Here is a 20,119-nt window from a genome sequence, read left to right on the forward strand (position 1 = left end):
TTTGGAGTCTTACTCTGTGGCCCAGCCTGGAGTGCAGTGGGGCATGCTCCCGGCCATCCCAGTGTCAACCTGCTGGACTCCAGCGATCCTTGTGCCTCAGCCTTCCAAGTAGCCAGAACTACAGGCGCACGCTATCACACCTGGCTGATTTTTTAAATTTATTGTAGAGACGAGGTCTCTTCAAGTTGCCCAGGTTGGTCTCGAAGTCCTGAGCTCAGGTGATCCTCTCACTTTAGCCTCCCAAAGTGCTGGGATGATAGGTGTGAGCCACCACACCCAGATGCTTTTTTTCTTTTTTTTTGAGTTGGAAGCTCACTCCATGGCCCCGGGTGGAGTGCAGTGGCATGCTCACAGCCACCCCAGCGTCGACTAGCTGGCCTCCAGTGATCCTTCATCCTCAGCCTCCCAAGTAGCTGGAACTAGAGGCGCATGCTACCACACCTGCCTAATTTTTGATTTATTGTAGAAACCAGAAACTACCCCTCCCAAGTTGCCCTGGCTGGTCTCAAATCTGTGGGCTCAGGCAATCCACTGGCCTTGGCCTCCCAAAATGCTGAGCTGACAGGCTGAGCCAATGAGTTCGACTCGGGTGCTGTTTTAATTGGGCCTTTCCTGGGATGAGCATGACGGGAAAAGACCCATAAATCCCGCTGGGGTGAGGGCCAGGCATGGGAAGCAACTTGGGGGCTGCTCCCAGCACCCTGGACTTCTTCAAAGACACCAGAAAATACTGGAAAGGCAGCAGTTAAGAACAGGACCTGAAGGTCCCACAGTCCAGGGGCCCCACCCCTCGCCACCTCTGGGAGGTTCCCCTGCAGCCACTCTGTGGATAGGCATGACATCTCTCTAGAAGGCGAGGGAACAGAGGCTGAGGGAGGGTGCACTGGCCCGAGGTCCCACAGCCAAGGCAGAGCAGACCATCCTGGCCAGGTCTTCTGAATCCCAACCACCTGAGACCCGTCTCCGACCGCTCCACACACATAGCACCCAGGATGCGAACACAGGGCGTGGCCACAGTTGATTCCCAGGGCCTGTCTTCTGATACCCCCAACAACCAGGAGAGGCCTGGGGAAGGCAATGATCGTACCGCCCTGGAGTCCTCATCCCCTGAGCCCACATCTCAGACCCTGAATACACCCCGGGCAAGAAAAACCCTTGGCAGAGGGAGTCAGAAGTCGCCAGGAGGTGAGCAGAGTAGAAGCCAGTCTCTGCCCACGGGCCTGGCTGGAAGGCAGGAGGGAAATTGCTCTCCTTCAGCCCAACCCATGCTTGCTCCCTGCCAGACACCTCCACCTGAGGTTCTGTGGCACGGCAGGCTTCCTGGCCTCTGAGCAGAGCCTTCACCCATAGGCTCTGGGCTGGGCACACGAGAATGCCTGCCTGCCCTGCCCTTGGTGCCACGACTGACTCGGGTTGACTCATGCCCCAGGAGGTCCTGTCCTCCGTGGCCCCCAACTCCCTTCCTGCACACACATCCTGTCCCTCACTGCCCTCTTCCCAGAAAGCTCTTTCTGGTCAATGTCACGCCTATAATCCCAGCACTTTGGGAGGCTGAGGTGGGAGGATTGTTGAGGCCAGGTGTTGGAGGCTGCAGTGAGCTGTGATTATGCCACTGTACTCCAGCCTGGGTGACAGGAGACTCCATCTCGAAGAGAAAAATCCTCCCAAGGGGTCCCCATGTAGAGTCCAGGCTGGGAACCTCATGCTGAAGGGACACAGGGACAAGGTGGGAGAAGGACTGCTCACAAGGGCTCCAGCGGGGAGACTCACCTGCCAGGTATGCCCCATCCCTCCCATGTGCCCTATGAAATAAGGATGCGGGGGAAGGAATGGCCATGCCAAGAAGTGTCTCCATGCTCGTTTGCGATGTGCTGAGGGGAGTCCTAGGTTAGAACGAACTGGGGTTCGGAGGTGATGGTGGCCACACTCTGAGAACTCCAAGATAGCTGAGCCCCAGCTGGGCAGAGAACACCGGCTCTAAAAGGGGCCTGGTCAGCCACAGCAGGGGAATACCTCCCCCTACTGGCAAGCTCGGAGCACAGCTCCCACCCTCCACTTCCAGAAGCCCAAGTCCCAATCCCACACATCCCAAGGAGCACTCCCTGGGAGGCCTGGGGGTGGGCCAGAGCAGGGCTTCCAAGCCTGGGCAACAAAGTCAGGCAGGGGAGGGGCTGGAACCCCTCCAGGACACCCCTTGGGGCTGTGGAAAGTCATGGAAGCTCAGCCCCCTTGTCTGCACAAAGGTGATTGACAGACCCGAACGGGGAGGGTCTGAGACACAGGAATGACCCAGCACAGCCTTGCCCAGCGCACCAGCCGTGCTAGAGGTTGGGTGGTCTCCTGGGAAGAGCCGACTCAAACCATGGTGGCACCTCGTGCTTCTTTTGCTGTGGCTGCTGAAGCTCCAAGTCAACCGAGGCTTCCCGGCTCTCGTGGGGCTGACTCACACGAGGCTTTCTTCTTCCAGGGTCAACAGTCTACGGATGTGACTGGTTCTTGGTCTCCCTTTGGATTTCCCAGTTTTAGTGACATCCCATCAGCCTCAAGTCTCTCCTGGAACAAGGCGTGCCCCCACTACAGGTCTGTCCTCACACACACCAAGCCAGGTCAGCAGGGGCTTTCAGAAACAATCTCCCTCAACCAAGACAATGCTGCCATCTAGGAAACAGTGGTTCCAAAGACACAAGCAGGATCCCCTTAGAGACTTTAAAAAATGTTATTGGAGGCCTGGATAGGCCCCAGGAGTCTGCAATTTTAAAAAGCCCCATCCCCACCACAGAGCAGAGTTTGAGAATCTCTGGCCTAGAAACACAAAAGGGAGTTACTAGTTGGAACACTGAATGTCAAAAGACTTTACAAAATATAATTTTCTAAATAAAATAAATCTCAACTTTATTCAACTGATGTGCTTCAGAAACAATGGGAGTAAGTCCAAATCTGCAGATCAAATGCGTTCAAATGCATTAGAGCAAAACTCAGTGTGGAGTCTTCTAGGCGTCTAAGAGCCTCCCGCTTGCTTCTGAATTCTCTTACATGGTCACGCCCAGGGCAAACGTCACAGAGCAAAGGGGCTCCCAGGCTCCTCTCCCAACAGGCGCACAAGTCCTGAGACGCAGCCGAGGCCGGAGCCACCAACCCGCCCATCTCCACTAGAGGGTGCTCCTTCCCTGGTCTGAGCCCTTCCCTAGGGCAGGGGCCAGGTCTGTTTCTTCTGGGTACTGAGAGAGGATGTGAGAAGGGGGTCACGTGATGACACACTATCTGGGAGCCCTGGGCTGTGGTTCCCCCACCCCAGGGGGCAAAGACCCACAAACCATGTCCCCAGTTTTTACTGCAAAGCAGGGAGACCTGGCCCTGGGGGTGCAGCAAGAAGGTTAGTAAAGGCACCACAGAAAGACATCCACAGTTGATGCAGGCAGGGCTGGGGCTTCTGCTCCCCAAGTTCAAGTCCCAGTGGCTCAGGGTGCCCTTGCATGCCTTTCTCCGAAGTGTGCTGTCTGGCAGGATCCTCAGGTGCCCAGGGCACGGCCAGGTCTGTGTAGTCTCAAAATTCATGTCCTGGGCCACCAAGAGCCCTGTGCGGGGTCCCTGGGACAGTGGGGGTGGGTGTGCCTCCAGAGTGAGAGCTGGGTCTGGGGAGGTTGCGCCCTTCTGTCCACTCCAAGCCACACCCTTCACCCTGCAGGGCCCCGATCCTCCTCAGAATGGGCCAGAGTCCTCCTTCCTTGGAAACTTGGGCCTCTATTTGGCCCAGGTAGGAGCAATGGAGATCCCACGGGACCCAGAGTACCCAGGAGACATGTGTCAACAACCTGTGACAGTCAAGAGGTGGGCCCGTGCCACAGATGTGCCCCAAGAGACCACATGGCCACAGAACACTGAGAGGGACTCAGGACACAAGAAGAACACATGGAAGAAGGGACGTCACACAGAACAGTTCAAGTGACAAGGGAGAAAAACAGGAATGAGGGGCAGGACAGTGGAAGGCAAGGCTGACACTGACCAGGCTCCCAGTTCTCCCGGGAACTATATCCAGGACCCTCAGGGCTGGCAGGGCCTTTGACCAATGAGAAAGTTTACTCGCCAGGTCTCTCTGGTATTTTCAGTGATTAATCACACTAGATGGACTTCAAGGCAGACTGGCTTTATGATAAATTCCACAATGTGCCAGGTACAGGGCTGGTCAGAGTGGGAGAAAGGTCGTGGTCCCTGAAGAGTGTCACAAGAACAGATAGACCAGGGGTGTCTCGTGGGTGGTCTCTGCCCATGTAGGTGGCGTAGGACGGGATTGGATGGCGGGCACCAGGACGTTTCAAGGAGAGGAGAGAGCCAAGAACAAGAGAGGGGAGTCTGGGGGCAGGACCGCAGCTGGCAGCTCCCCAGCTCTGCACACAGCTGTCTTCCAAGGACAGAGGTCTACCGAGCTCTAAGCCATCCCATTAGTGACTGGGAGCAGCCATGAAGGTCTCCCGCCTCAGGACTGAGCACTCCCAGGGAGCCTGTGGACCTCACTTAGAAGGGAGAGAACACGTGCGGGAAACCCCACTGGCCACCACACCTCATCCCCCAAGGTGGTCGGTCCAGGGAAGGCTGCCCAGTGCTGGCAGTCAGTCACCCAGGGTGGGAAGGGGCCAGCAGCAAGAGCATGGGGGCAGAGTGGCGTAATGGGGGGGGGCGGGCTGGCTCCTCTCCTCTGGCACTCTGGCCTTGCCATCAGGAGCCAGAGAGGCTGGGGGCGAGAGGCTGACAGTGCAGGCAGGCCTTCTCATGAGGAAACCTTCCTAGGGCGCCACCTGTGTGGACAGAGCCACCCAAGCCACCCTCTCCCTCGCCCGTGAGAGCAAGCGTGAGAGTGAGCACAGGGACTTTGTTCACATCCTCAGCACCGTGCACCCGGTGGCCCCAGCCCCCTCCACGATGCCACAGGACACAGAGCAGGTCTGAGGGGAGACCACGATGCGTCCCGGCTTCCTCAGGCTCACGTGGGCCTCATGCACACACTCACACTCGCGGGCGCTGTCCAGTGGGCCGGGCTCACGTCAGGTACTGCACCACGAGGAACATGATCACGCAGGTCAGCAGCATCCCGCCCACCATGAAGTACTTATCCTGGAAGGCCCGCTTCTCGACCAGCCGCATCACTGTGTTGGATAGACCCAGCGTGTTGGCGATGTCCAGGATCTTCTTCTGAGTGCCCTGAGCAGAGGAAGGAGGGAGACGGTCAGCAGCTCTGCAGGGGCAGGTGCGCACCGGAGGGTTCTGCCGACAGACACTGCAGAAGCAGCAGCAGCCACTAGTGCAGGGCAGGGACTTGGCCACAGTGCCAGGCAACGCAAAGGCAGAGAGGCCTTTCCACATGGCGCTGCCCAATAGGCTGTGGACAGCCCACACACGCGTGTCACACAGACACACATGCAGCTCCCAGCTCTCGTGTCCATGCCTGTGTGTACAGAATGAACCCTGGTTCATATTACATATAAAAATTAAGCTGAGAAGAACCACAGAATTAAAGGTAAAAGCTGAAAGCACAATAAAGCTTGTAGAAGAAACCACAGAAGAATATCTAACTGATATCAGCTGAAACAACACCCAGTGCCCACCAGCAGAGGCAGCGTGATTCACCACGTGCACAATAGAAACCACCCAGAGGGCCGACTGTCACTAAGCACAGGCCACCAGTGTAGAGCCAGACACACAGCAGTCAGTGGGAAACGTTTCGGAGAGCAAGAAGCCACCCACACGAGAGTCACTGAGCACACTTACATGAATCTATGGGGACATAAACCAGAATGGCAACAGGGGAAGACACCGACTGCTGGGGCGCAGGAGCTCTCGGGGATGAAAATGGCCGTCGTGTGACAGGCCTGTGAGTACAGAGCTGCAGATACGACCTGCCCACGTCACCATGTGTAAATTATGCCTCAACAAAAATACTTAAAATCGGGCAATCCCTTCGGGTCCCTCCCACTGTGGGAGCTTTTCTGTCCTCTCAATAAAGCCTGCTTTTTCACTTTCAAAAAAAAAAACAACTTAAAATTAAAAAGGCAACATCAGAGCCCTTCCTCTTGGCCACCCAGCTCCAACAGTCCAACAGCCTGTCCATTCCAGACAGGACCTGGGAGCCCACCGGGGAGTGTGCGGTCCAAGACCACATTCAAGAGGGTCTGAAGCGGGAGATGGAAGAAGGCCAAAGGCCACGCCATGGACAAAGACAGACACGCATAGACCTGGACTCCTCATGTAAGCGGCACCACCCACCACCCAGACAGAGGGGGTCCTGTTCTTTAACTAAGAGCCCAAACACCTGGCCCACTCCTCCCCACTGCCTCTACCTCTCATTTCTAAGCACGTTCCATTCCGTACAAAGCAGCCAGACCCCATCCCCAGACACATGCTACCACCACATGTGCATGATGGTGTCTAGTCCAAGACCCACAAACATTTTTTGATGAATGCACATTCTTGAGCAACTGAGAGGGGAGGCAAGGAAGAGACAGTACAAGGCAGGAACAGGAACTGAGTGTACAGCCAGCCTTGTCCAGGGAGTACATGTCTAGCCCGATCACTGTCAGAGAGACCAGAGAGAGGTTTCCTCCCACGATGGTGACAGGAAAACCGAGGCCCTTGCCGAAGCCCTGCTTGGCTCTGAACACGCAGACTGACTCATCATTGTGTACAGCTCAGACTCAAGCTGCTAAACCCCTGAAGATGGCCACAGATTTCAAAATATGTCACCATTTTCAACCCATCGGCCTCAACTGTAGGGGGGACTGGGCCCAGCTTATGCCTGGCTCTGTGCCTTTCAAATAGTGTGGGTGGGAGAAGCCTGGTGGTGTGGGAGGCAAGTGGAGGGATCTGAGGTAGAGCCAGGCAGCACAGCGGCAGAGGAAGCAATGGAAGCCCATGTCTCCACCCAGCGCCTCAGGCTCCAGCATATCTCAACAGCACAGTGGGGCAGATGTGGTCTCCAGGCCTCAGCAGGCAGCCAACCTGTGCCTTGACCATCAGCCCTAACCCCATGGCCCCTCAGCTGATGGCGTCTCATCCTGAAAGGGTGCTGCTGCTTCTCTGAGACATGAAGAGCAACCATTCTCAAAGAAAAGGTGGATTCGGCAACAATATAAGTTCAGGTCACTGAAGGGAGCTTCCGTGGAAGGGGAGGTCCAGCGGGCTGTGAGACTACCCCCCAGGACACTAGAGACACCCCCTGGCCTGTCTGTCCCACCCCCGTAGGGATGGCAGAGGCTGCTCAGACGCGGACCAAAGTCCTGCAGAGCCCAAGGCTCAACAGGGTCCAACAAAAACTGAGATAAAGCTCTAGCTTCCGAGGGCCTGTTTCTCACAGCTCGGGGCTGGGAGTGCTTCGCAGAGGACCACACCCTGATAACAGGCAGTGCCACACCCTGATATCCAGCAGGGCTGACACAGGAAAAGGGTTGAGGCTCGGCCTCATGACTGACATCAGAGTGTGTGTAATGTTTCTGTAAACCACTCCCGGGGCTGGAGTCTCAGTAGTGCCAATGGGGCAGGGCTCCTGAGAACACCTGTGTTAAGACAGAGCAAGAGCCACTGGACTGCCAGCAAGTGCCCTAGAAGCAACCACCAGGCAGCCTCAGGCACCACAGGGGGACTCAGTTACCCAAGTATGAAAGGGTCTCAGCAATTAGGCATCCATAGTGGATGCCCGAGGGGAGGGAGAACCCAGGAGTGGGCTCTGATGCACAGTCATGTTGTTCTTCTCCCAAGAGCAGATGCTGCCATAGGCCTTCTCGGCCTGCCTTGGTGCCCCGTGTGGCAAGTACAGTGGACAGGAAAGAACTGAGCTGTGAGCCCTGGATGGCTCATCTCAAGTGCCGGCAAAGGACCTGGTTCCTTTCGGGCTCGCAGTGCCTCAACTTCAACAGGAGGGATCCCAGTTCAAGGGCTCTGTCTTGTCATCCATATATCACAACATGGAGACATGTCACCACACGAAACCCAGGAACCAAACTGTTACATGAGGCAAAACAAGAGGCCTTCTCCCTGACCCCAGCAGCAACCCCACCTTCAAGGTCAATCTCTGGGCCCTCAGCCCCTCCAGAATGCTGTGCCCGCCTCCAATGAGGTCATCCATGCCGCTGTGGATCTGCTGGAGGGAGGAGTTAAACTGCAGGGACTCATCCATCGGGATGGCAGTGTCCGAGTCCTGTGGGAGAAACGCAGCACTCGGTTAGCACGGCTCCCGGGCGGCCCCTGGAGTCTGATCACCCTGCTCTTGGCCAAGGCTGAGCCAGAACAGCCAGAGGGAGTATGCAGGAACCAAAGGACCCCACAGAGGAGAAGAGGTCAGCAGAGGCCGGAGTGGCCTCTGTTCAAACAGAAGTGAAGGACCCCTCCTCTGACACATCCCTCTCCAAGCAATTCTGTGACCCGAGGATTCACTCCTATCCTCATTCCAACCAGGAAAGGCTCTTCCTTGGTGACCACGCCGGGTCTCCGGCCTTCCTGCCCATGTGCTAGCCTGGTGCCCAGTGCTTGGTGCTGGCTTCCCTGAATGCAGTGATGTGTGGGCTTCGGGCCTTCGGCTACTTTCTCCACAGCGTTCTCTCCACGGAGACTGAGACTACACACAGAAGGCCTAAGGGCGCCCCAGCACGAGCCCTCTCCTGCGCAGGCAAGAGAGGCTTGCCGAGGAAATCAAGGGAGCAAAAGGGAACCCCCCCACATCGTTCCACTCCACAGGCTCGCAACCCAAGACACAAGCCTCAGCGCAGAAGTTGTAGAAGCACCCCCATTTTACAGATGAAGAAACTGAAGCCTGGAGAGGTAAAATAATTTGTTCAAGATCACACAGCTGGTAAGGAGTCCCATGTCAGCTGGGTTGCCCTGCTGACATGTGAGCGTCTCACGTGGGAGCCCTGCCTCTGGGTGTCCTCACACATGTTACTCAGCACCTGAATTGCAACCGGCATCTGGCTACCGCTCAGTGGGCCAAGACTCTAGTGTTGAGACTCATTAGAGATGTTTCTTCAGGTCTTCGACAGGCGCTTCTCGCGTGCTGCTTGTATACACAAATTTCCCACTCTCCTACCTGAACAGGTATGGCTGGTAGGGCGTTATCTCAGAAAAACAGGACAGTCGCACATCACAGGCCTGGAAGATTTTTCCTTGACACGTTGAGTTGTTCCAGGGCCCACTGTGTACACAGTGCCACACCAGGCTGGTCAGGCACAAAACTATCCCAAGCAATCTGCCAGGAAAGGCCCACGTGCACCATCACAACCACTAAAGGCCCAAACGCATCCCAGATTGCCTCTACATTCTGAATTGCTAAACACTGTGACTCAACTGCTCATTCTGGAGAAACAAAAGTAAGGCAGGATGCCCTGAAGCATCCAGGAAACTCACTGCAGAGCTCGGACAGCAGTGACAGTGAGACACCTAAAATGCAGGAGGTGAAGAGAATTCTGACGGCAGCCTGAGAGCGCGAACGTTGCTTCAGAAAATAAACTTCTTCTCAAACAACCAAGATACAAAAAGTCAAAGCCTGCCTCACTTGGTGGAACATACCATGTGGGACACAAGAAAGATCAGCATGTTCTACAGCCATGATCCCACCGTGGGCAGGACAACTGGTTCAGATCCCACACTCTCAGACAGCCTCAAGCCAAGCAGGTCATCCAACCCCAAGCATCTGTTCACAAATTCCTCCAAACTGCTGCACAGACTAGGGGCAGAAGTATTTTAATGCCTCTGACACTGAACCACACACAGACAATAGCCACTGCCCGAGGGCAGCACTGACCCTACCTCCCCAACAAATGCCCTCAGTTCTAATCACCTGTGTCCATCTGATCACCAGGTGAACGCCCACCTCTCTGCACTGGGCCAGTCTGACCAGGTAATTTTTGCTTTTGCCAATCCCGTCAATTTCACCGTTTCCCCTTCAAGTTTTGTTAGAAAAAGAGATTCCCTGCCCAGGTCTAGTCTCTGCGGTCCAAGACTAGACTGTCATCACCAGTCGGTTTCTTCCTCATCATTCGGCCTCAGACGCCCCTAAAAGGTGAAGCTCGAAACCAGGGCACCAGCCCCCGTGTAGCTAGCACCCAGTGCCCAGGGCCTGGCTTACGTTGGCCGTGAAGGTGCGCGACAACAGCTCTTCTCGCTGTCTGTCCTGCTGCTCTCGTGCATAGCGGCGGTGCTGGAAGTTGCTGAGGGCAGTCTGCAGGTGCTGGACGTCATACTTCAACTGGTCAACACGACTGAAATTGACGGAGAGTGTGATTACATTCCAGGACCTTGGGGTGGCGCCACCTGAGACCACCAGGCTCTGTGTTCAGGAGATGATGTCTCCTACTCCCCCACCCCCGACCCCCCACCCCCCCAAGATCTGATTTTGATCAATGATGTTGAAAGTGAAGACGTGGCTTGTGTTAAAGTGACGCTGTAGCACACCGCATTCCAGCAGCTTTACTTAAATATCTGTTGGTTTCCGACTCTGGATGCATGACAGGAACAGGTGACAGGAAGCAGGTTCGATGACCTCCTCCTGACCTCCTGAGTATTAGATTGCTCTCCTGGAAGAAGCCCAGGGGCATCTTTGAGCTAAAGCATCAATGAGGTTTCATAAAACTTCTGGAAGGGGGGCTGGGTGGAGGTGGTTTCATTTCAATTTCATGGTGGAGTATCAAGCATTAGCTCAACATTTCATTATAGATAGGCTGATAGGCGTGATTAAGGTCAAGACTTCATTTCAGCCCAAGAAGCACCCAGTGGGAAGAAGGCGCCGAGCACACCTCCACAGCAGCATTTGGTGGCAAGGGCCACGCATCTGGCCAGAAAAGCAGAACTGGAGGTGAAATTTCCAAATGACACAGCAGAGGCCACAAACCTCACAGGCTTTTTATTTTGGATAGGGATTACTCAGATAGAATTTGTGCTCTTTGGGGGGCCATTCTCTCTGCATAGTCTTAATTTTTCAGTATGTACATGGATTTTCCAGAATGAATGTCCCATTGCCACTTGGGAGAAAGATCTGTCCTGCCAGGCCAGGGGTGTCAGAGCCATATCAGAGGGCAGTACTCACAGTTTGGCATTCTGTCTTTTGTTAGGGGGCTCCTTGTTGGACAAAATCTCCAGACGTTCCAGACGGCTGAATATCTGGTCTATGCTTGCTTGGATTTCATTTTCTACAACTGCACAAAAGAGAAAAAAGAATAACTGCTGAAAAAGATAGTGAACTTAAATTAGAATGACAAATTAAACATATTTTTTTCCATAGCCAATAAACCAGTACACATTTCAAAAAGAGAAAAACATATACTAAGTAATAGAAAAAATTCAAGGTATACTATATTATCTCAAAAAAACATACAGCTGTTAATGTTGAAACAATGTCAATTTTTTTAAAAAGCTGAAGGTAGCTTTTTTAGCTGAAGACAGCTTCAGGCACAGTGACTCAAGCCTGTAATCCCAGCACTTTGGGAGGCTGAGGTGAGGGAATTGCCTGAGCTCCCAGGTTTGAGAATAGCCTGGGCAACTTGGTGAGACCTCATTTCTACAATAAAACCAAAAGATTAGCTGGGCATGGTGGTGCATGCCTGTAGTTCCGGCTACTTGGAAGGCTGAGGTGGAAGAATGGCTTGAGCCCAGCAGGTCGATGCTGGAGTGGCCATGAGTGTGCCACTGTACTCTAGCCTGGGCGACAGAGTAAAACTCCAACTCAAAAAAAAAAAACAGAAAAGAAGGTAAATCTGCAAAAGTAAATCTACCTAGATTTTCTGATATAGATCTCTCTTCCTTTGGAACTTTTCTTAGGGGTTATCAATACCCAGTAAAAAGACTGCCAGTTGAATTCCCTACAGTAATGAGGTTTAAAAAAAGCACAAGGGAGAGACTCATATGTGAACACACGAGAAGCGTCCCCTAGGCGTTTTGCAGGAACCAGTGGGCTAAGCCATATTGGAGTCCCCAAAATAGACTAGCTATCAGTAGGAGAGGCCCAGGAAAGGATCCACAGGGGTGGAAAGATATGATGACTACAGTCATTTTCCTTATCCCTCGTGATAAGATGGTAGGAACGAGTACTTTCCACATCTAATCACATAACAATGAGATTGTCAGGAAGGCAAAGTCTGATGAACAAGAAAACTAGACTGCACGGCGCAAGCGTCCAGACAGCTTCTTGTCTCAGAAGGAGGTGACAGTTGTGACACTGCCCCTTCCCAGGCCTGTGCGCCCACAGCAAACAAAGCCAATTCAACTCAGATTAAGGAGGCCAATGACCAGGAGGGACATGCTTGTGCAGCTGTGGAAGGAGACCAGAGAACAGGAAGGCAGGCCTGGTGAGCCCAGCAGGGAGGTGGGAAGACAATCCCACAGGTGGCGTCCATGGGACTGACTACGAATAGAAAGAACTGCCGGGCTCAGTGGCTCAGCCTGTAATCCTGTGCCTTTGGGGGGCTGAGGTGAGTGGACTGCCTGAGCCCGCAGGTTCGAGACCCGCCTGGGCAGCTTGGCGGGACCTCATCTCTACAATAAATCAAAAATGAGTCAGGCATGGTAGCACGCGCCTGTAGTTCCAGCTACTCGGAAGGCTGAGGCGGAAGAATGGCCAGAGCCCAGCAGGTCGAGGCTGCAGTGGCTGAGAGCAGCCACTGCACTCCAGTCTGGGTGACAGAGTGAGACTTCAACCAAAAAAAAAAAAAGAATAGAAAGAACCCCAGATGCAAAAAACAGCATGTGGTTCAAAGAGAGCGCGGTGTGGGAACAAGACTAATTAATATTGCTGCTCATTTCTGCATCATCCTAAACGTCACAGTTCTCAGCTCAGAAGAAATGGCCAATCCCATGAAACCCCTCTGCAATGCGACCACGCACATTCCTCCGGGCCCAGGTAATGAGATTAAGGCAACACAGGCGAGGACTCCACGTTGCCAGGTGAGTGAAGGGGTAACGAGGATAAGACCTGGGAACTCCTACACCCCTTCTGCCCTCCCCAGCTGGATAGTCAGGCCCCAGGCAGACCCCCCAGGAAGCCCCGCCCACTGCAGCGCCTGGGAAATGGCCTATCTCCAGTCAGTTACTCACGGTGCACAGACTGCTTGTCTGCCTTCTCCAGCCGTCCCATGTGAGCCTGAATCTCATGGACCTGCCTGTCAAGAAAGAGGGAGGAAACGAGTGAACCAGGAGCAGTCACTAGCGCCACGCCACACTCAGGAGGGATAATTTTTCTGATGCCAACATGCAGCTGATTTAAACTGACAGGATCACTGAGCTGCAAAATTTGTTTGTGGCACTTCAGGCCACACATTTGGGCGTGGTTCCCAATGTCCTAACCCTAACAGTAATAACGCTGATATCAGGCAGCATTTACTGAGCGCCTTTACTGAGAGCACCCAAGATGCTCTGCTAAGTCAATCACCCTGTGAGGAAAGCACTATTATCCTCACTGCATACGTTAGAGGACGGGAGCCCAGAAAGGTCATAGAACTTGCTCAAGATCCCACAGCAGGTGATGAAGTGCTGGGCATTGCTCTGTAGGAAGAGGCAAAGGGCAAGGGAGACAGAACCCCTGGCCTTGGAAACAGTGTAATTAGGAACGACAGAACAGACAGATGAGAAAAGTCCTGGACAATTTATGAGAACTCGACCCAGTGTGCACAAACAGAAAGTGAGGGCTGCGCACAGTGGTTTAGGCATGATGGCGCTACATCACAGTGGTGCTAAGGCATGGGGGCGCTAGGCCCTGGCTCCATGCCCAGTGGTATTATGCACAGTGGCCTACAGCACAGTGGCACTACACATGGTGGCTCTAGGCACAGTGGTGTTATGTGCAGTGGCAAGGATGCACTGGGGCTGCCCTGCTGACAGAGGGGGTTCTGAGTACCACACAGAAGAAGGCATGACCTGGAGGAAGAAGACAGGAAAGAAGCCACAATGCAGCAAGGCACACCACAATCCCATGGACCGCAAGAAGGCTGTACTCTGACAGGCTGCATGGAGGGGAGAGGGCACAGGGTGTCCAGCTGGAGGGAACCACTCCCAGAAAGGCCCTGGGCTACTCTCCTGCCTGGGAGCCCTCTTTCCCTGGGATGCAGCTCCACATCTGGGACCTCTGGCAGGACCCCAGACACCAGGCCCCAGCAGCTTCTAGGGGATTCTAGGACTCAGCCAAGGTCACTGTAAGAACCTTCCCTAGTGGCCCATGAGTGGTCCCAGGACACTGCCTAGGCAGGCCTCCACAGCCACCTTATGGCACTCATGGGGGAGGTATCTCGGTGAGGGCTCACAGAATGGGGACTGCTGAGCCCCCAAATCATCCCAGCCCCAAGGGAGGGTCAGTATCACCTCTGCCAAGCACAGGACACACCCCACCCTCTGGCTTCCCACTGCCAGGCGGGCGCCCAGATCTGATTTCAGTGTGGTCAAGCTTCCCAGTGGCCTCTAAACACACCCTGGAACACCAGAAGAAGCAGCCAGCTGGCAAATGTCTCCGCAGATGGCCCAGATGAAGGCTGCAGGTGGGAGAATGAGACTCTCCTGAAGGCCAGAAGAGGCTGTGAGGCAAGCTTTGGGGGACTCAATGGAGCAAATCTGCATGCTAGTGGCATTGCCAGCAGGAACAGCCACTTGATAAAAAAGAGTGGGGACAAAGAATAGCCAGGACAATTCTGAAGAAATACTAGGAGTCCGCCTGCCTTGAGACTTACTATAGGCACAGTGGTTAAAACAACACAGCAGCAGTGCGGGTGCCAAGGGACAAGGAAAGTCAAGGCCCAACCCTGAGCGGGAGGAAAGGATGGCGCCCAGAAGCAGTCCCACATACTTGGGAACTTGGTGACATAACCAGCTGGAAAAGAATGGGTGACAATAATGCTGACAGTTCTGTTTGCTCTCTAGGCGGAAAGTGGCACTGGGTGACGCACACACTGCACTCCAGGCAGCTGAACGCCCTCTTGTGACAGCAGGGCACCAGCCCCCTGGAGGCAAACCAGATGCAGGGATGGTCCGGGTTCAAGGAGGGATCCTTAAAGAGACTGGACAGAAACCTCCCCGGCAAAACCCACAGACCACATTAAAACCAAAGGCACATCTGTGTGCATCTGACCACATTAAAACCAAAGGCACCGTGAAAAAACTGGAAGATGGCCCAGCCTGGAAGGTTTCCACCGTAGCTAACAGAGGACCCAGGACCAGAACAAATTAAAAGGAAGAGCCCACCCAAGGAGGTTTCTCAAAAGGGGAAAGGGCAAAGGGCAGAAAAGGAACCCAAACAGCCAGTGAATCATGCAGAAACACGACTTCATTAGGAAAACATAAGGAAAAGCCATGAGCATGTCAGCACTCTCCCATTGACGGACCAACCTTCAGCATGTGAGACAGAGGGTTGTTAAGGACATCGGAAAAACAGGACATCACACTGGAGGGGTTAGAAATGGTCTAAAACTTGAACAGCCTCCTGCCTGTGACCAGGAGAACCAAGCACATGTGATCTGCACCCACTTCTGGGCGTGTGTCCCAGTGACCGGCACGTGCCGTGGAGACGTGTAAGTCAGGAGGATCCTCAAAGCCATCTGCCCAGGCCACGATCCGGGCTTCTCCACCCAAGTTCCATCTGCTTTGAATGAACTGAAGGCACAGCCAGGAAAGCGACGCCCTGTCTACACTTCATGCTAAGAGGAAATGAACACAAAGCCACCAAGCAAGTGTGAGCAGGGGGCCCACTAACATGCTGTGGAGAAACAAAGTTCCAGCCGAGCTGGGACTTCACAGGGGACACCCACGTACAATTTGGCAAGAAAGACGCTTTAGCCCTGTGTAGCATGGGACAGTGGTGGCTCTTAGTGACACTATAACCAAGCAGAGAGTGAGCAGCACGTCAGCAGGGGTCTAGGAAGACTCTCAGAAGACCTAGGAGGAATTTAAGAATGGAACTGCTGCTAGCCGGGCTCGGTGGCTCAGCCTGTAATCCCATGCCTTGGGGAGGCTGAGGGGAGTGGGTTGCCTGAGCCCATGGGTTCGAGACTCGCCTGGGCAACTTGGTGAGACCTCATGTCTACAATAAATCAAAAATTAGCCGGGCATGGTAGCGTACACCTGTAGTTCCAGCTGCTTGGAAGGCTGAGGCGGAAGGATCGCCGGAGCCCAGCAGGTTGAGCCCGCTCCCGGCCACTGCACTCCAGTCTGGGTGACAGAGTGAGACTCCAACTCAAAAAAAAAAAGAATGGAACTGCTTTTTCTAAGTTCATGAAGCCGCCCCTGGTGATAAGTACCCACTTTGCATCCATGCTGCCCTCACCACTGTGATCAGGAAACGAGTTGTCAAAGGAAGGTCTAGTTCTACTGCGCACAAGCTCAGGAACACTAAGCGAGATGTTCAGCTCCACAGTGCCTCAGTCTCCCCAGCTGTACAGCAGGGATACTGATAATAAGGGTCCTGACACAATATTAGGATGCTGTACAACCTACAGTGTCACACAAGTCTAATGCTGTTTCTACCTTCCTTACAAGCAGTGGTGACCTGGTACCTTCATCTCACCTGCCTCTCCCTGCATCTAGTCTTTCCCTCCTCTGGGGGAAAATCAAGAGAGAGAAACTGATCTTGAGATCTGGTCATAGTTTCTAACCCAGTGGCTGATCAAAATCACCCAGAGAGCTTATGCAACAGAGTACTTCCTGAGCCCCAGATCTGCTGAGTCAATCTCTAGGGAGTAGGGCAGGGACCAGTCTTGGACCACGCAGTGGACAGATGTGAAGTGTTTAATACCACGGGAATCCCAAAAACAGAATGCAGCTGTGAGCTCCTCCATAAAGGTCATACATGAAGTATTATTTAAGTGTTAAATGTTTGTTCTGCTTTTCATCTTTTATTCTCATTCATCATTCAAGTAGCTCAGGAGTTTTCAAAATACATCATTTTTGTTTGTTTTGAGTTGGAGTCTCACTCTGTTGCCCAGGCAGGAACGCAGTGGTACGCTCAAGCCACTGCAGCCTCAACCTCCTGGGCTCAGGCAATCCTTCTGCCTCAGGCTTCCAAGTAGCTGGAACTACAGGCATGCGACACCACACCCCACTAATTTTTTGATTTGTTGTAGACACAAGGTCTCACCAAGTTGCCCAGGCTGGTCTTAAACCCCTGGGCTCAGGCAATCCTCTCGCGTCCATCTCCCAAAGTGCTGGGATGACAGGCACGAACCACTGCGCCCGGCCTTCAAGATAACACAACTTTTAACATGCTGAATTCCAGTGCACTTTCAGGGACATGACAAGAGATAACCACAAACTGGGTTCAAAGTCTCCACTTCAAATCAGTATGTTCAGTTACTGCTGTGTCAACCCAGTTACAATCATTAATTTCCACAGCTGCAAAAGTTAATTGCTGGTGCTCACAGCACTTACATTTCCCATGAGACACTCGATCACAGGCACTGTCATATGGAGCTGGGAGGAGCCTGACAGCAGGAGCAGCATAAATATCATCCTACAGATATTTAGGTTACAGGAAGCGAGGCAAGGAGGTCGTGGCCAGGACTCCCACGCCAGGGTCAGTAGGACCTGGGGAAAGCCAGACAGGAGCACCATGCAGCAAAGGAGGGTAAGCTCCAGGAAGGCAGGGCTGTGCTGTCAGCATGGAGGATGGCGCCCACACACTGCAGGTGCTCCGTAAACATTCACCAGTGAACAAGTGATGGGGTAGTAGAGAGTCTAACAGTGGGGGGCAAAACTGGCCTGCTGCTGTTTTTGACAAATAAAATTGGACTGGAACACAGGTTAGTTTACACACTGTCTGTGGCTGCTCTCCTGCTATGACAGCAGAGCTGAGCAGTTGCCACTGAGACCTTGGACCACAGAGCCTAAAACACTACCTGTCTACTGACAGAAAAAGCTGGCCAGACCTGCTGAGTCTGCAGGAGGGCAGCTGGAGGCCTGCGGCGGCAGGAAGCAGCTACACCCCACACTCCTTGTTCAGGACACCACCAGTATTCCTCTTCTGAACTACTCGGATTTCTCTACTAAGCACACTGTGCCTGGCTAATTTTAAAAATCTGCCCTTTCTTACTAACATGGTCCTGACTTTCTGCTTCATTCCTTTTCCAAATGACTCACAGACTAGTTTAAGTCCCTTCCTATAATTTTTATATGAGAATAAAACTCTCCTGGGTAAAAGCAAACTCTGTCATCACAAAGTAGGTTCTCTATTTTCTTTTTTTTTTGAGTTGGAGTCTCACTCTGTCACCCAGACTGCAGCCTCGACCTGCTGGGCTCTGGCGATCCTTCCGCCTCCGCCTTCCAAGTAACTGGAACTACAGGTGCGCGCTACCACATCCAGCTAATATTTTATTTATTGTAGAGATAAGGTTTCGCCAAGTTGCCCAGGCAGGTCTCGAACCCGCGGGCTCAGGCAATCCACTCACCTCGGCCTCCCAAAGTGCTGGGATTAAAGGCTGAGCCACCGAGCCCGGCCTCTATTTTCAACCATCCCAATCAAACATCTTATTCACCAGAGAAACCCATAAACTTAGAAAATGTAAGAGTAAGAGCATCACCACCCTCTTGCACCCCATGTTCCAAAGTGTTTCTTCTGGTGTGAATTCATTAGGAAGTCTAATTCCCTATTTTATTTCATATCCAGGCTCCAGGAATATGAATTCCAGTGTTTTCATTAGAACAAAACTACAGCATACATTAGAAAGTTCTTGAAACAGGATAGGCTTGTAACTTAAAAAATTGAAAACAGGAACTAAAACCAATGCTTGCACACCTGAGTTCATAGCAGCGTTACTCTCAATAGCCAAAAAGGTGAAAACAATCCAAGTGTCTATCAACAGATGAATGGAGCCACAGAATGTGGGACGTACACACAAGAGAATAGTACTCAGTCGTAAAAAAGGATGAGATTCGGATACATGCTACAACCCAGAGGAACCTTGCAGACACCAGGCTGAGTGAATAAGCCAGACAAATACCATGATTCTCCTTCTGCAAGGCACCTAAGATAAGTAAGTTCGTAGACAGAAAGTAGAACAGAGACTACCAGGGGCTCTGGAAGGGGGAAGTGGGGAGTTTCCGCTTAACAGAATTTGTTTGAGATGATGGAAAAGTTCTGAAAATGGACAGTTGGCGTGAACCGTGAATGCACTTCATGCCACTAAACTGCATACCTAAAATGGTTAAAATGTAAACTTTTACGTTGTATTTTACAATAAAGAGTAAATCATAATTCCCCCGCAAGACCCCAGGGTAGGTATGGCCCTCTCCACACCCGACTGCGTATCTCAGCAAATTCCCAAGCCGTGGGACAAGACCATAAAGGACACCGGCGGCGAGGAACGTAAACCACGAGAAGCCCGCACCCCGCTCCATGTTTTCGAGGCAACCTGCTTCCAGATGCGATTAGCCAGCAAGAACGGTGGCGGCCACTCGTGCGGGACTCCCTTTGTTCCGTAAAAACGGGGTCGCCGGCACAAACCCGACCAGGGGAAAGCTCTTTCTCCGCACGTGACTCGACGACTACCGAACCGTCAACGAGGGCGGGGCCGTGTCTCCATGAGCTCGACCCACCCGGCGGGCAGGCGCCGGGCCATGCATCATAACTCCCCGCGGGCGCGGCGTCCCCTCCGCCCCGTCTCCCCCTAGGCAGTCAAGGGCCCGCGGACCCAGACCTGCCACCCAAGGTCGCTGGGTCTAGGTCAGACCCACCGCCGCGGTTGGCCCGGACACCCCGCTCAGGAACGGGCGCTTCCCAGCCGCCGCGGCCCGGGCAGAGGTCCTGGCCGCCGGAGCCAGCCTCGCCTCGCGCTCCGCCCCCCGAAAGGGCCCTCACTTGTGCGTTTGCTGGTAGAGCGGCTCCATGTCGCCGCGGGCCGGGCCTGACTTCCTCGGAACACGTCCTCACAAACCCACTTCCGGCTTCCAACTTCCGGTCGCAAACCCCCGGCCCCGCCCTCGCCAGCTGGAGCTGCCCGCTCGCGCGCCTTATTGAAGGTGGTTGCGAGGTCGGAGAAAGGGGGCGAGAAACGACACAGCGATGGAAGGATAAATGCAGTGGAAAGCTCAGCCTTGCGTGGAGGACCGAGAGGTGTGGGCTTTTGCGGATGGCGTGCTTCAGAATTCAGTCAGGCAGTGGGAAGGACAGTCG

General features: G+C 53.5%; 1 protein-coding gene across 3 annotated transcripts in view; it reads right to left on the reverse strand.

Moving 5' to 3' along the window:
• Nucleotides 1-19,882, reverse strand: part of GOSR2 (golgi SNAP receptor complex member 2) — a 29,117-nt gene extending 9,235 nt beyond the window's left edge. Inside the window, exons 1-7 of one of the 3 annotated variants that reach the window (XM_021715466.1) lie at nt 19,805-19,882; nt 13,069-13,133; nt 11,066-11,174; nt 10,109-10,241; nt 8,045-8,185; nt 5,094-5,196; nt 2,864-3,520 (exon numbers count right to left, since the gene is read on the reverse strand). In XM_021715466.1, the coding sequence (XP_021571141.1) occupies nt 3,510-3,520; nt 5,094-5,196; nt 8,045-8,185; nt 10,109-10,241; nt 11,066-11,174; nt 13,069-13,133; nt 19,805-19,833 (591 nt within the window). In that variant the 5' untranslated portion in view covers nt 19,834-19,882 and the 3' untranslated portion in view covers nt 2,864-3,509. Of the gene's footprint in view, nt 1-2,863; nt 3,521-5,005; nt 5,197-8,044; nt 8,186-10,108; nt 10,242-11,065; nt 11,175-13,068; nt 13,136-19,804 lie in introns of those variants that run through there. The other 2 variants (XM_008063916.2, XM_008063918.2) reach the window with 2 other exon arrangements.
• Nucleotides 19,883-20,119: the final 237 nt, after the last annotated feature.

The sequence above is a fragment of the Carlito syrichta genome, unplaced genomic scaffold, assembly GCF_000164805.1.
Source record: "Carlito syrichta isolate Samal-C Ts95f unplaced genomic scaffold, Tarsius_syrichta-2.0.1 Scaffold307140, whole genome shotgun sequence".
Lineage (NCBI taxonomy): Eukaryota > Metazoa > Chordata > Mammalia > Primates > Tarsiidae > Carlito > Carlito syrichta.